This window comes from Peromyscus eremicus, chromosome 13 (genome assembly GCF_949786415.1).
Source record: "Peromyscus eremicus chromosome 13, PerEre_H2_v1, whole genome shotgun sequence".
Lineage (NCBI taxonomy): Eukaryota > Metazoa > Chordata > Mammalia > Rodentia > Cricetidae > Peromyscus > Peromyscus eremicus.
Window position 1 is genome coordinate 60,145,869 of NC_081429.1, and position 12,754 is coordinate 60,158,622.

A 12,754-nucleotide genomic window follows, 5' to 3' on the forward strand; every position below is an offset into this window, starting at 1 on the left:
ATAAAGACTAGCTGAAACAGGAACAGGAATGTGGGGGGAACTGATAAATGTACCATACACGGGATACTCGGGTATACCAAGTCCTTTGTCAAGGGCTGGACTTGCTGAACTGCAATGCGTTTATTCTTGTCCTGAGTTCATGGTGTCCACAACAAAGGAACTGAACTTTTGTACAGGCCACTGAGGTTATGACAAGCTGTTCAGCAGCCAGAGGACACCATGGGTCCATGCTTAAGGAACAAGAAAGAGTAATGACCAGTCTGTCCCTGCCATTGACCTTACAAATGAGTTTCCGATCTAACTTCATATTGGCAGGAAGATACCAACAGCGATTACGGTTCAGTGCAGAAAGAGCCTTGAGAACAGGGTTGTACAATGACCATTTACCCTAACACCTCATACAACTTTCATTTTGGAGGACCTCCTGTTCAGCAAATGATTTAAGCTAAGGCCAACGAAGCAAAACCAACAACTGTAATCCTTCTGCACCCCACGGAAGCTGCTGCCCAGCGTTAGGTGTATTGATAGATAGCCTGTGGAGCGGCTTCAGCCATCACCGGAATTAAACTGAGAAAAGATGCAGAGACATAGTTAAGAAAAAAAAAAAATCAGTGAAACACTGGTGTTTCTGAGTAAGTGCAAACATACATACCTAGAAGGATATAAAGCCTTCTTGTCTTTGAAGAGTTCACTGGCCTCCAGCTTCTCTTCATAAATAAGTTTCTGCTGGTCTGTGAACTGGTCCCTGTATTTTTTACACTGTGAGATATGGAGAAGAACAAAGAACCACTTAGACAAATAAATTCTCGGGGTTTTGCTTTTTGTTTGTTTTTTGTTTTGTCTCCCCCCCCCCCCCCCCCCCCCCCCCCCCCCCCCGACAGGAAAGGGTCTCTCTGCAGAACCCTGGCTGTCCTGGAACTCACCATGGCTGTCCTGGAACTCACAGAGATCTGCCTGTCTCTGCCTCTCAAGTGCTAGGATTAAAGGCATGCGCCACCACCCCGGCCAATTTCTCCTTCTTAAGTGTGCTAACTGAAGAGTCACAGTGAAAATGCACATAACATTCATTTGAAAACTCAAACCCACTTTGATTTCCAAAAGCTGGTCTTAAGAAAATGTTATGAACCATTTGTATTGCAGATTTTGGAATGCTTCTTCAAAGTATAACAAGGGCCTATGTGGTCTATGCACAGGGAGTCCAGATTCATTCTGCTACAACATAAATCCCCAAAGATCCTCAGGCCTGAGGCTGTCACTCCTGAATACACACTCACAAGAAATAACACTATATGGCAGAGTATGGCAATCCCATGCAGACTTATACACACACACCCCTCTAAACCAAAAACGTGTACTCTTTACTTTTTAATTCCACTGCTTTTCATTTTAAAATGTGTGTAGTAGCTGGACATGTCTGTAGACACTCGAATCCCAGCACTTGGGAGGCTGAGGTAGAAACAGTATGAGTTCAAGGCCTGCTGACCAAATCTGAGGTCAGCCTGAGTAGGACCCTGCCTCAAAAACAAACGAGCAAGACACATGGGAGTCCTCTACTAAATGGATTTCATGATCCATAAGCATGTTATGGACAGTCTGAAAAACAATGCTTACGTTTCCCCCATTACCACTTTCTAGGGTGCAAGGGGCTCTGGGAACTCCTCAACTCTGACTCTGAGGATAAAGTACATGGGGACAGGGCAGGCCAGAGGAGCAGGGACAGATTTTTCAAAGAATCAGACTACAGGTGGACTAGTGTCTCACTGAAATGACTCTAGAAGAATAAGAGCATCAACTCCATGATAAGGTCTCTTCAAGAGTAAACAGCTTCTCCCCAGCCTCCACCCACAGGAGGAAAAGGTGAGCAGAGACAGAGCAGAGGAGAGCCCTACACTGCAACTCCTGCTCTTGGGTTCGAAAATGGTTTCCATGTCAGACTTGAAGAGGAAGACAAGGAATTGAGAGGCTGTTAAAACCTGTGAAGAACAGAACTTGGAATCCAAGAACCATACTAATTAGGAATAATGCTATTCTTATATGTGACCAAGGAGAGAACTGCCTGGAATATACAGCCACTGGTCATATCCACAAGCCTTTCTAATAATGATTTATAACATCTAACAACCACATACATTCAATGATCCACGTACCAACCAAGTTATTCAAAAAAGTCTTGCCACGAGAAGAGGCAATACCAACACACTCACATTTCCTCAGAAGGTTTGGTCAGCAGTGGTATCTGACCCCACATGGACCCGAGTTCCCTGGACACTCAGGTCTACAAGCTCCAAAGCTTGCACAAGGCACTCTGTTCCCATAGGAACCTGACAGTAGGGGCTGGAGAGATGGCTCAGTGGTTAAGAGCACTGACTGACCTTCCAGAGGACCCGGGTTCAATTCCCAGCACCTATATGGCAGCTCACAACTGTTTGTAACTCCAGTTCTAGGGGACCTGGCACCCATGGTAAAACAACAATGCACATAAATAAATAAATAAAACCTGATTGTATGCGGGGCGTTTACCCACCAACCCCACAGTTCCCCAGAGTTTTCTTGAGTGCGAGCAGCAGGAAATATTAGATAGAAGGATTTAGATTGTGGATCTAAACAGATAGAAAATAAAGGACACCCTTGAGAGAACCTGGAACCTATTCCAAGGGGCCCTGACTGTCTCTGCCCCAGGGTATTTATAGAGACGCCAAGGGGGTGGAGCAAAAGACCTCCTCCCCCAGCACAGTCAAGTGCAGACCATCTCAGACACCTGTACTCAGGCCCGTGGTCCTAATCATCCTCTCTATGCAGACTTGCTGGGTAAAGCCACGAGGAACCTGAAAACGGGCTCCCACATTAGTACTAAAATATAAGATGACATAAAATAGATTTTCAGCTTCCCTTTATTTAGGACAGAGGAAATTTTGTCCTAGAGGGACTGCAGTGCTCACTTTCTAGTTTGAAGTGTGTACGTTCACATGTGTATTGGTATATGTGTTAATAAATCTGGTAAAGTAAATGCATACTAATTAGTAGGATTTAACTATCTTGTCTGGAGATCTTTCTAATTATCTTTCTAATGGTTTCTTTTCTTTTCTTTTTGTTTGTTTGTTTGCTTGCTTGCTTTTTTCGAGACAGTCAGTCTCTGTGTAGCTGAGAACTGGAACTCTCTTTGTAGACCAGATTGGCCCCGAACTCAGAGATCCGCCTGCCTTTGCCTCCCAAGTGCTGGTAATAAAGGCGTGTGCCACCACCACCCAGCATGATTAATGATTTCTATCTCCTTCGGAGTCCCTTCATAGAAAGAGGAACATAAGGAAACCCCAGCTACGCGAACCACCTGGAAGCTAAAGGGAAACTAGGCACAGCCGTGACCTCCTCCTCCTCCCTGCTACATCAAGGGCAGCTGGTACAGGCGCTGCCTCGGCTCCTGCAGGATTTCTCACAGAAGGCCAAGTACAGGAGGAGGCACACCATGTCCAAGTCCTCAGGCCGTCCTCATCAAGGTGATAGCTGTGTTAAGACTGGATTTTCAGAACAGCCTTCAAACACCAAAACCAAGAATGACCTAGAAAAGATAACGTGGCATATTTTACCCTCCACAAGTGGAAGATCCTTTTCAGCTCCTTGTGAGTTGAGTCCAAGAACAGGTAAGGTCTTGATGGCCAATTTTTGTCTATTGGTGACAAGGAAGGCATTTTATTTTTCATTTCCAAGAAGTACTTTTGCACCTGTGTTGGGTATGACAGAAAATACTAGATGAGGAAAAATACACCAGGAAGACAGTGTGATGCACAGTCCTCGATCATTCAGACCAGTCTTTAAGTGAATTGATCAGTTTGAGTCCGTAAAATTGTGTATCTCCTCTGATAATTCTGTTGACCTCTTTCACATCTACTGGGGGATGTGAGCTCCACCAAACAGTTATCAGGAAAGATGATAACAGACAGTTACTACCATCAGCACTGGACAACATGGATATCACAGTAGGGTTGTTCTGTTCAACAGGGAGCCACTCACAGTAGCTACTTACATTTTAGGGAACTAAAATTAAATGACTAGTCTCTCAGTCACACTGATGCTTTCCAAGTGCTGTATATAACTACACATGGATAAGAGCTGTTCACTCACGTGATAAAACACACTCATCATTGTAGAAAGTTCTGGGCAAGCTATATTATAGAACAGAAGTGGTCCCTAACTTGGGATGGTTCAACTTAGAAATTTTTGACTCTACAGTGGTGCAAGAGTAATGCATACTCAGCAGAAACCACACTTCACACTCTGATGTCTGCATGGGCCAGTGGGTGCAGTGCAAGGCTCTCCTAAGAAGCCGGGCCGTGAATGCCGGGCTCAGCCAGTGTATCAGGACTGACAACGGACAGACTGCCTACATGGACCATGTTGCTAAGCTGTGACACTCAGTAGGTTAGGTGTGGAAAATGCACTCTTGCCATAGGATATTCTCAACTTATGATGTGGTTTACTGGAACACAACCCCATCGTGTGTCAAAGGACCATTCCACTTAACATGGGCCAGGCACTGGAAAAGCCTTATCACTGCTCAAAGTAAAAACCTCACATGACCAAAGGAGAACCACAGAAGTTACTTACTCATGTTACAAATAACAGAAGTACTGGCTGATGCCAGCATTTACAGCTTCACCACACTACACCCCCGAGCAGGGCAACTCCAGAATCCGCCTCAGCCACCTCTGCTCCCAGGTGCCTTGCGTCCACCAACCTATTTACAAAGCTTGCCTTCCAGAGCCCAAAGCAGTTTAACAGGGCAAAAGCCTGACTTCCTTCACCTCACCTTCCTAGTTTTCTATGTCAAATAAAATAAGCATTTTATCAATTATATCAATCACAGGCCCCTAACAGTTCTGACATAATTGTATTTGAACTTGTAGAAGACACAAAGGGTTAACTAAAGTCCTTTTATGCCTATGATTTATGTCGTTTTTTAAAAGTCATTATTTTACTAGGCTGGTGCTATTAAGTGGTTAATCTAACAATGCTAATTAGCCAGACAGTGTCAACTTACAATTCTTTGAAGTGTAAACTCATAGATTTTCTTTCCAGCATTCGCTCTAAAGAATTTCCTGTATTCCCGGCGTACCTTTCAAAGGAAGCAGACTAGTGGTTAGAACGAGGCTGGCGGGCGTTCATCACGACGTACCTCTTTACAAATCCAAGTATAGGGAACACACATATTTACAAACGTCCTTTCTGGATTGAGAGACCTGATGGATGCACACTCAGGCCATGGCAATGACGTCAGAGAAAAAGAAACCCAGGGAACTGATACTTTAACTGATACTTGCCACAAATTAGTGCACATTCCATAAAATACTTTATGAGGCAATTTCTCCTTCAGATTTTTTTTTTTTTTTAGAGACTATCTGAAGAACTAGATTGAAACTTCCAAAAATCCTGCATAAACACACAGGACTAGTGGACAACAGAGTGAAAGCAGCTAAAACTAAGAGTCTTGGAGGCCTTCACCGTCTTCCATTCAACCATACCAAATGTTATACTTTTTATCGCAGCACTGAAGACATTGTGCCATTTTAAACATAAACTTACCCCATACTACAACATACTAATCTATTTCATATATTAACGTCTAATAACTAAGTGTGGTATCTACACAATGAGTGTTATAGTTAAATATTGAAGCTGAGGGGGACATATAAAATATTTATATCATCTACTTATGAATGGGAGCTGGAAATTAGCAAAGCATCAGCCTCTGTCTATCTTGGTGTTCTGTATCTTTTTCTCTTGCTTCCCACTTTTCTGGGCTTAACTACATAGGCTTAAAATATCTGTACAATGGGTGTGGTGGAATAGAAACCTGCAAACCAAACTCAGTGGATAACACTTTATCTTATGTTTCTATATAACAGTTTCGACTGTGGGCCTCTCTAAACATTTTCTGAGCTCCAGTAACAGTGATCCCCATTTCTATGGGACAGGTGAACCCCAGTAGTCTTTGTTGAGAGCTGCAGGTTGTGAACTGTACACTTCCAATTAATTGTTCCTACCCAGCCTGGCACCATCCTCATCTATGCGACCTGCCTCCAAGCATCTGAGGGCAGGCCCTCTATACAACAGCTAAGTATCTGAGGACAGGCCCTCTATACAACAGCTAAGTGTCTGAGGATAGGCCCTCTATACAACAGCTAAGCGTCTGAGGGCAGGCCCTCTATACAACAGCTAAGTGTCTGAGGACAGGCCCTCTATACAACAGCTAAGTGTCTGAGGATAGGCCCTCTATACAACAGCTAAGTGTCTGAGGATAGGCCCTCTATACAACAGCTAAGTGTCTGAGGATAGGCCCTCTATACAACAGCTAAGCGTCTGAGGGCAGGCCGTTCTATACAACGGAGACGCTCTAAAGTTTACATTTTGACACATATAGGCAGTCATTCCTCTTAACCACGTGCTAGCTGTCATTTCTCTTGTAGCCACGGGATTGCTAGATTCATAAGCATTTCAAACCTCCAGCTGACAAGGGTCGAGGGGCACAGAAAAGAAAGCAGGCAAGCTGAAGAGAGATTTGTCTCAGGGGAGCATAGCCCATGCAGAAGTCCTACCCTATGCAGCTGGATCTCACTGTATGGGAGCTGTCAGCAAGCCTTCTGACATTCCACGGGACAAATGGCTGCTCCCCAATAAAGCTACGTACAGCAAAAACTGGGTGACGTCACACTCTTCCCACAACGGGGACCTTCTTGAGCACCAGGAATCGTAAAAGGGTCTGGAAATCAAATCATTTCCAAGGACAAAAGCATTGCTCCCATCAACATAACTTGTTTTTATGATAAAAATGACAGGATTATTACAATCTTAAACTTCAAAAAAGTTTAATCTTGTTTCATAACAGTAATAACGGAAACAGGATAAGATAGCTTCTGTCTCATTAGGAACTGAGGGGGATGAGCTGGGGTTAGGCCAGCCTGGTGAATTCTGCAGAAATAGCATTCACCCGCAGGCTGCGTGTGCTCGGGAAGCTGCCGCCGCACACCTCCAGTGCGAACAGCTTGAAAGAATGTGCATCGGAACCCAGAAAACTGGAGATATGACTGGTAGAAATCAGAATGCGGAGTCAGTCTGGATTCAATCCTGCCTGTTTCCTTCCTCTTATAAAAATTACAGTGCAAATTCAAAAACACAAAACAGGAAATGTTTAGCTGTGCTTGGCTTCCAAACAGAGCATGCAAAGAACTTACTCAAAATCTGTCAAATAGAACATCTGTTAAACTCATATTGAAGTTTCTTCTTAATTACCTTATGAATACTCAGAATAAGCAAAAAGGATAATTAACTAAACATTCGTAGGAGGAACTTTCAGGGGAAAATGGAGGTTATTTAAAGCAATGTTCAGGGATGTTTCTGAAGGCTGTTGAGATGCAGAATCAATGGCTGCTCAGCTAATTTTCAAATATTTAGAATAAGAGTTCATGTTACTGGACTAAGGTAGAATACTGAAAAGGAGTAGTGTGAAAAGGACCCTGATCACCGTCAAAAGGATACGTGGAAGTCTCACTATGTCGGCTAATTACTAAACAGGAAGACCGAATCCTTACACTGCCTGAAGATGCTCAGAGTCAAATTTTATGTACTAGTGTGTGCCTTTCCCTCTCGGACCAAGCACCTGCCTCAATCTCAGGGTCTGAACTTTACAGCTCTCTCCACTTCATGCCCGTGCTGGGCTATGATCACTTTGAAGAAAGTTGCACTCTATTCTCAGTGGAATAGCACAGGCAGATGAGAACAAAGCCTCAAACCTCCACTCAGGCTACTGTGGATGGAAGATCAGCTTTCAGCTCAAGGACCACACTCTGCCTCATGATTTAAATTCTCACAAAAAGTTGGGCGGTGGTAGTCCATGCCTTTAATCCCAGCACTCAGGAAGTAGAGGCAGGTGGACCTCTGTGCGTTCGAGGCCAGCCTGGTCTACAGAGTGAGTTCCAGAAACCCTGTCTTGAAAAGCTAAATGATAAAACTCAGACAACATGTTGTCTTCATGTCTTGGACAAAATATACTGTATTACACTCATTCTTTAAAGAAATTAAAATCACATTGAAATGAGAAAATTAGCGTGTAGCTGTTTTCATTGTTTTTTTCCCTTAAAAAGAAACAAAATTAGGCAAGCTGACATTTTGTAAGACTGCGCAGACAGCAGCAAGCGCCGCCAGTTTTCTGGGGTTAGTAGGTGTGAGGCTTTATGGAGTTCACCCAGGGCAAGAGAAGTCGTGACGGAAGTACCTTCAGTCCAAGCCAGTAAGCCCAAATGACAGCAACCGCATGCTTACGCCTAGCCTCCTCCTTCAAGCGTTTCAATTCCCTCCGAGCCTAGAATGTTTTAGATAGTAAATAAGAGACAGCCCAATGCAGACAGCACAAATGACCAGAAAAAGATACCCCCCACCAAACAGGAGAGCCAACGTTTGAGCAGGACTGCAGAACGGCAGAGGGGCAGCGTACGCTCATTTCAACCCGAGGAGTCGATGTGGGGCCGGCACAGTGGCCTGTATTTCAGCGCACTGAGACTCACTTCCGGGCAAGGACAATTATGTGGCACCCAAGAGGATGACCCCCCTTCACTTCTGCTCCTCTCCTTTCTCCCTACCCTTCCTCAGTTTGTCCATCTTGCTATCCTTCCGTTGGCTGTGAACCTCTCAATTTAAAGAGGTTATTTAAAGGATGAATTAAAGAGACAACTTGTGTGGACAACCATTGGGAAAAAAAAATCAAGGCTGTGTAGGTGAGCACAAGCAAAAAGTAAAACTAACAAGACACAGCAGTTCTTCCCAGTTCAGGTTAGAAGCAACGTGCGTGTGTAACTGAACCGCACCGGCGGGCAAACACATTCGGAAGGCCCTCGAATCAATCCCCTACATTGCCAAAAAAAACCAAAATTTGGCTAAGATCCCAAAGAGTGACACTGAAAAATGAAATGAGGAAAAAAAGTGCCATGACTGACCGGTTGAAAAGATGACGCGCCGGGCGGTGGTGGCGCATGCCTTTAATCCCAGCACTCGGGAGGCAGAGCCAGGTGGATCTCTGTGAGTTCGAGGCCAGCCCTGTACCAAGTGAGTCCCAGGAAAGGCACAAAGCTACACAGAGAAACCCTGTCTCGAAAAACAAAAAAAAACAAAAAAAAAAAAAAGAAAAGATGACGCTGGGGGAAAAAAAAATCAATCCTGGGCACGCTGTTTCAGGAGACAGAGGCAGGCACTGATTCCACAGACATTCCAGCACTGAGGCTGGGCAATAAGCTCCCTGGAGAGGTCCCACAGGAGCAGCGTGTCTGCTGGGACACTTCCCGTAACAGGCTAAGGAGCTAGGTTGGTTTTTCAGAGTTTTAGAAAAAACACAAATGAACAATTCTCGTCAGTTTTTGACAAACTTACTCGTCTCACAAGATGGGCTCACAATGCTGAAAAGGTAGACTTCCCCAAAAACACAGGACTCTGCAGAGTTTCGTGTTTCTACCCAGAATACACATTTTAAGCCAAGATGACCTTTGATTTCTAAGCAAGAAAAACATCTAAAACTCTTGTTCCTTGGGGGCATATGAAATGTTCCCAGAGCCCAGGACTCTGCCTGGGATTAGTGAGTTTCGGGAGGCCTTTGTCCCTGAAAACAAACATCAATGCTGAAATTCCTGGGATTCTTCTCTGGCAAGGATGGCTAGCTTCACATGAACAGTTTTCTGTGAAATCACAGTTGACCCTTCCCTGAAAACAGGACACTGTTGGCTTACGATAACCAATAGGTGTCACGGTCAGCCTTAAACGCAAGTTCATTCAAGGATTACTTCTCTTAAAGCATGCGTTACCGGCGTTACTTTGTCAACTGATTCAAACCCCAATCTTAACATCCTCCACATGCGCCCCTGCATACAAGGACCCCTACAAAAACTGGCCAGCGTTCAACAGTGGGAGACCATGGGTGCTAAACATGCAGGTTAATTAAGAAGGTTTTAAAGAAGAACTAGGCTAGAGCCTTATTAGTAAGATTAGCGTTTTCGGTCTGTACATGCCAATGCTTCCACGGAGTACTACTGTCTGGCATCACCAGTTTTAGCAATTTGGCCGCTAGGGCATGCACTGGGGCGAGTCACTACCAACTGCATCCTCCATCCCTGCTATGCTAAGAGACCAGGGTTGGTTACTGCGGAATTCCCGGACGCAGTGACGAGACGTGTGCATCAAGTACCTTCGATCCGAGCCAGTAAGCCCAAATAACTGCAATAGCATGTTTATTCCTAGCCTCCTCCTTCAGTCGTCTCAGCTCCCTTCGCGCCTGTGGTGCGTTTGAAAAGGAGTTACAGAAAGGGTTAAGGCAGGAAAGGCGGCTGCTGCTGCTGCTTCCCGAGGGAGACAGAAAAGGAGACACCGTCACCAAGGGTAAACGCAAAAGCACGTGCCACCACCCACACCAAAACGCGGCAAAGGGCAAGAGGCGCGTGTGTGCTCAGTAGCTCAAGCCAGTGAATCACTTTCTGCCCCTGAGTCTGAGGGTCCTGGGCTCCACAGTCACTCCCAACCCGCCCTCCCTCCTCAGGGCCTCGGGCCTACCTGGGTTCCGTGCCAGTACGCTGCGATGGTGGTGGCGGCCTCCTTACAGCGCTTCTGATGCTTCAGCTCCCGCAGGAGTTTTCGAGCCTGTGGTAGAGAAGTCATCCCCAGGTGTGTGTGTGTGTGTGTGTGTGTGTGGGGGGGGGGGGGTGGGTGTGTATTTTAAATGAACTTAAAAGAGTGACTAGAAAATCATTTTCAAAGAGGCGAGAGTCCAAATACACATGGTCTAATGAGAACCAGCTGAGAACAGGAGTAAGTGCCCGGAGACACTGGCATGGTGGGGTGGTCTCACCATGAGCCGGCAGCTCCTGCCTTGGTATATGACAGGGGGAAAAAAATGGCCACAGCAACACAGGCTGTCTACACAGAGGTAGAGACCCAGTCTCAGATCACGGCCAGAGTGCTCCATTGTTCTTCCAAAGTCCAATGCATCTCTTTTTGTTGGGAAGTAACTGTGGCTATCCTTTCAAATCAAGAGTTTGTTTTTTTTTTTAATCCAAACCGGTGACTTCTTTCCAGTAACTGCTCAAGCCAGAAGGGCACCTAGCTTGGGTGAAAGCTTTGGGCCCTGCCATTGGGGTCTCTAGCCTGTAGACTGGTCCCAGAGCCTAGAACTCTGGTCAGGGAAGAGCTTGCAGGTGCAGGCCACATTAACTTGGGCAAGCCCTTAATCTGGACAAGGTCTACACCAAGGCCTACATCAACCAAAGCATCTAGATTTGTAGCCCCGGCTGTACCCTCTGGAGAAGCTGTGGGCCTGAACACAACCTCAAAGTATCCTTCTGGATCCAGAACATTCCATGACCCATCTCATAGGAAAATGGTCAGAAGAGGTCTGGGGTAGGACTGGAGAGCCTGGGGTTAGTCAGCGTTTTTCCGTAAAGAGTGAGATGGTGAAGCTTTGAAAACAACGGCAAAAGGAGAAGATATGTGTGTGTGTGTGTTGGGGGTGGTGGCGGCGGATGTGTGGATCATCAAGGAGTTGGGGGTGTGAATAGCATTAAAACACACTGTATGAAATTCTCAAAGAACAAAATATTTTTTTAAAGAGTTAAGATGGTAAATGGTTGTGGTGTTGAAAGTCACACAATGCACCACAGCTACCAGGCTACTTGGCTATTACAGACCTAGAGTCTAAAATAGGCGAACATGGTTACATCTTCATGTATGTATATTAAAATCCACATGGGCCACATCTTTATGTATGGATATTAAAATCCACATTTCACGTCTTTTTCACACGCTTGGAACTGTCTTCTGCTTTTTGTTTACAATTCTTCAAAAATATAACAACCATTCTTGGCTTGTGGGATGTACAAACCAGAACACAGGCTGAAGTCTGCCTGGGGCCCCAGTTCACTGACCCTTGAACCGAGCCTTAGCTGGAAGGATCTAGAACAGCACAGCCACCGTGACTACCCACTCTGCCTTCTACCACAGCCCTAGCCAGAGCCGGGAGCTTCCAGTCATCATGAGGTGGCTGCAGGGGGTCACTGGAGAGTCACGGATGTGGGGCTGAGACCCACAGGACTCAAGCAGTGGCTGTACGGCAGCCTTCTGGACAACGGCTTCTCTCAAAAGCACTGGGTACGAGGATACTGAAATTATATACCGTATTATTTCAGGGACTTCCTGCTTAGAGAACAAAGCTAAAAATAAATAAATAAATAAACCGATTAGAAGGAAGCAGCCAAGACACAGTCGCCCGGGGGTCCCTGCTTGGCCCCATAATATTTACTCTTTCCATGGGGCTGTTTACAGCGCAGGTGTAGGAGATGAGGAAGCCCCCCCTGCAGGGCGAGCCTGAAGACAGCACCCTTTGTGAAGAACCCCAGCTCCCACGTACGTAGAACCCACATTTACACTCACCTTCCAGCCCCGGATGTAAGACTGCACCACCAGGGCCGAGCTCTTTATCTGCTGGTACCGCTTTTGTTGCTGCGGGATAAAGGCGAAGATGTCAGCAGTCATACATCTGCGTAGCTACAAGGTAGACCTTGAAGGCCAGAGAAAGGGTATCTGTTCACGAGGAGCGGCGGGTGCCTGAACACCCACACTCCCGGACACCGGAGTATAAAGAAAGGTAAAGGTTAGACGACCAAGTGACGACAGCAAGCCTGCGGTGCACGTGGAGGACGCCAAGCACGGTGACCCGTGTGTCACCGTG

The 12,754-nt window shown here is 45.7% G+C and overlaps 1 protein-coding gene across 3 annotated transcripts in view; it reads right to left on the reverse strand.

Moving 5' to 3' along the window:
- Positions 1-12,754, reverse strand: part of Myo1b (myosin IB) — a 177,213-nt gene that overhangs the window by 10,340 nt on the left and 154,119 nt on the right. For all 3 annotated transcript variants that reach the window (XM_059278606.1, XM_059278604.1, XM_059278605.1), the window contains 7 exons: positions 12,457-12,525; positions 10,585-10,671; positions 10,223-10,309; positions 8,267-8,353; positions 5,036-5,110; positions 3,585-3,719; positions 653-759 (listed from right to left, as the gene is read on the reverse strand). In XM_059278606.1, coding sequence (XP_059134589.1) covers positions 653-759; positions 3,585-3,719; positions 5,036-5,110; positions 8,267-8,353; positions 10,223-10,309; positions 10,585-10,671; positions 12,457-12,525 — 647 coding nt within the window. The remainder of the gene's footprint in view (positions 1-652; positions 760-3,584; positions 3,720-5,035; positions 5,111-8,266; positions 8,354-10,222; positions 10,310-10,584; positions 10,672-12,456; positions 12,526-12,754) is intronic.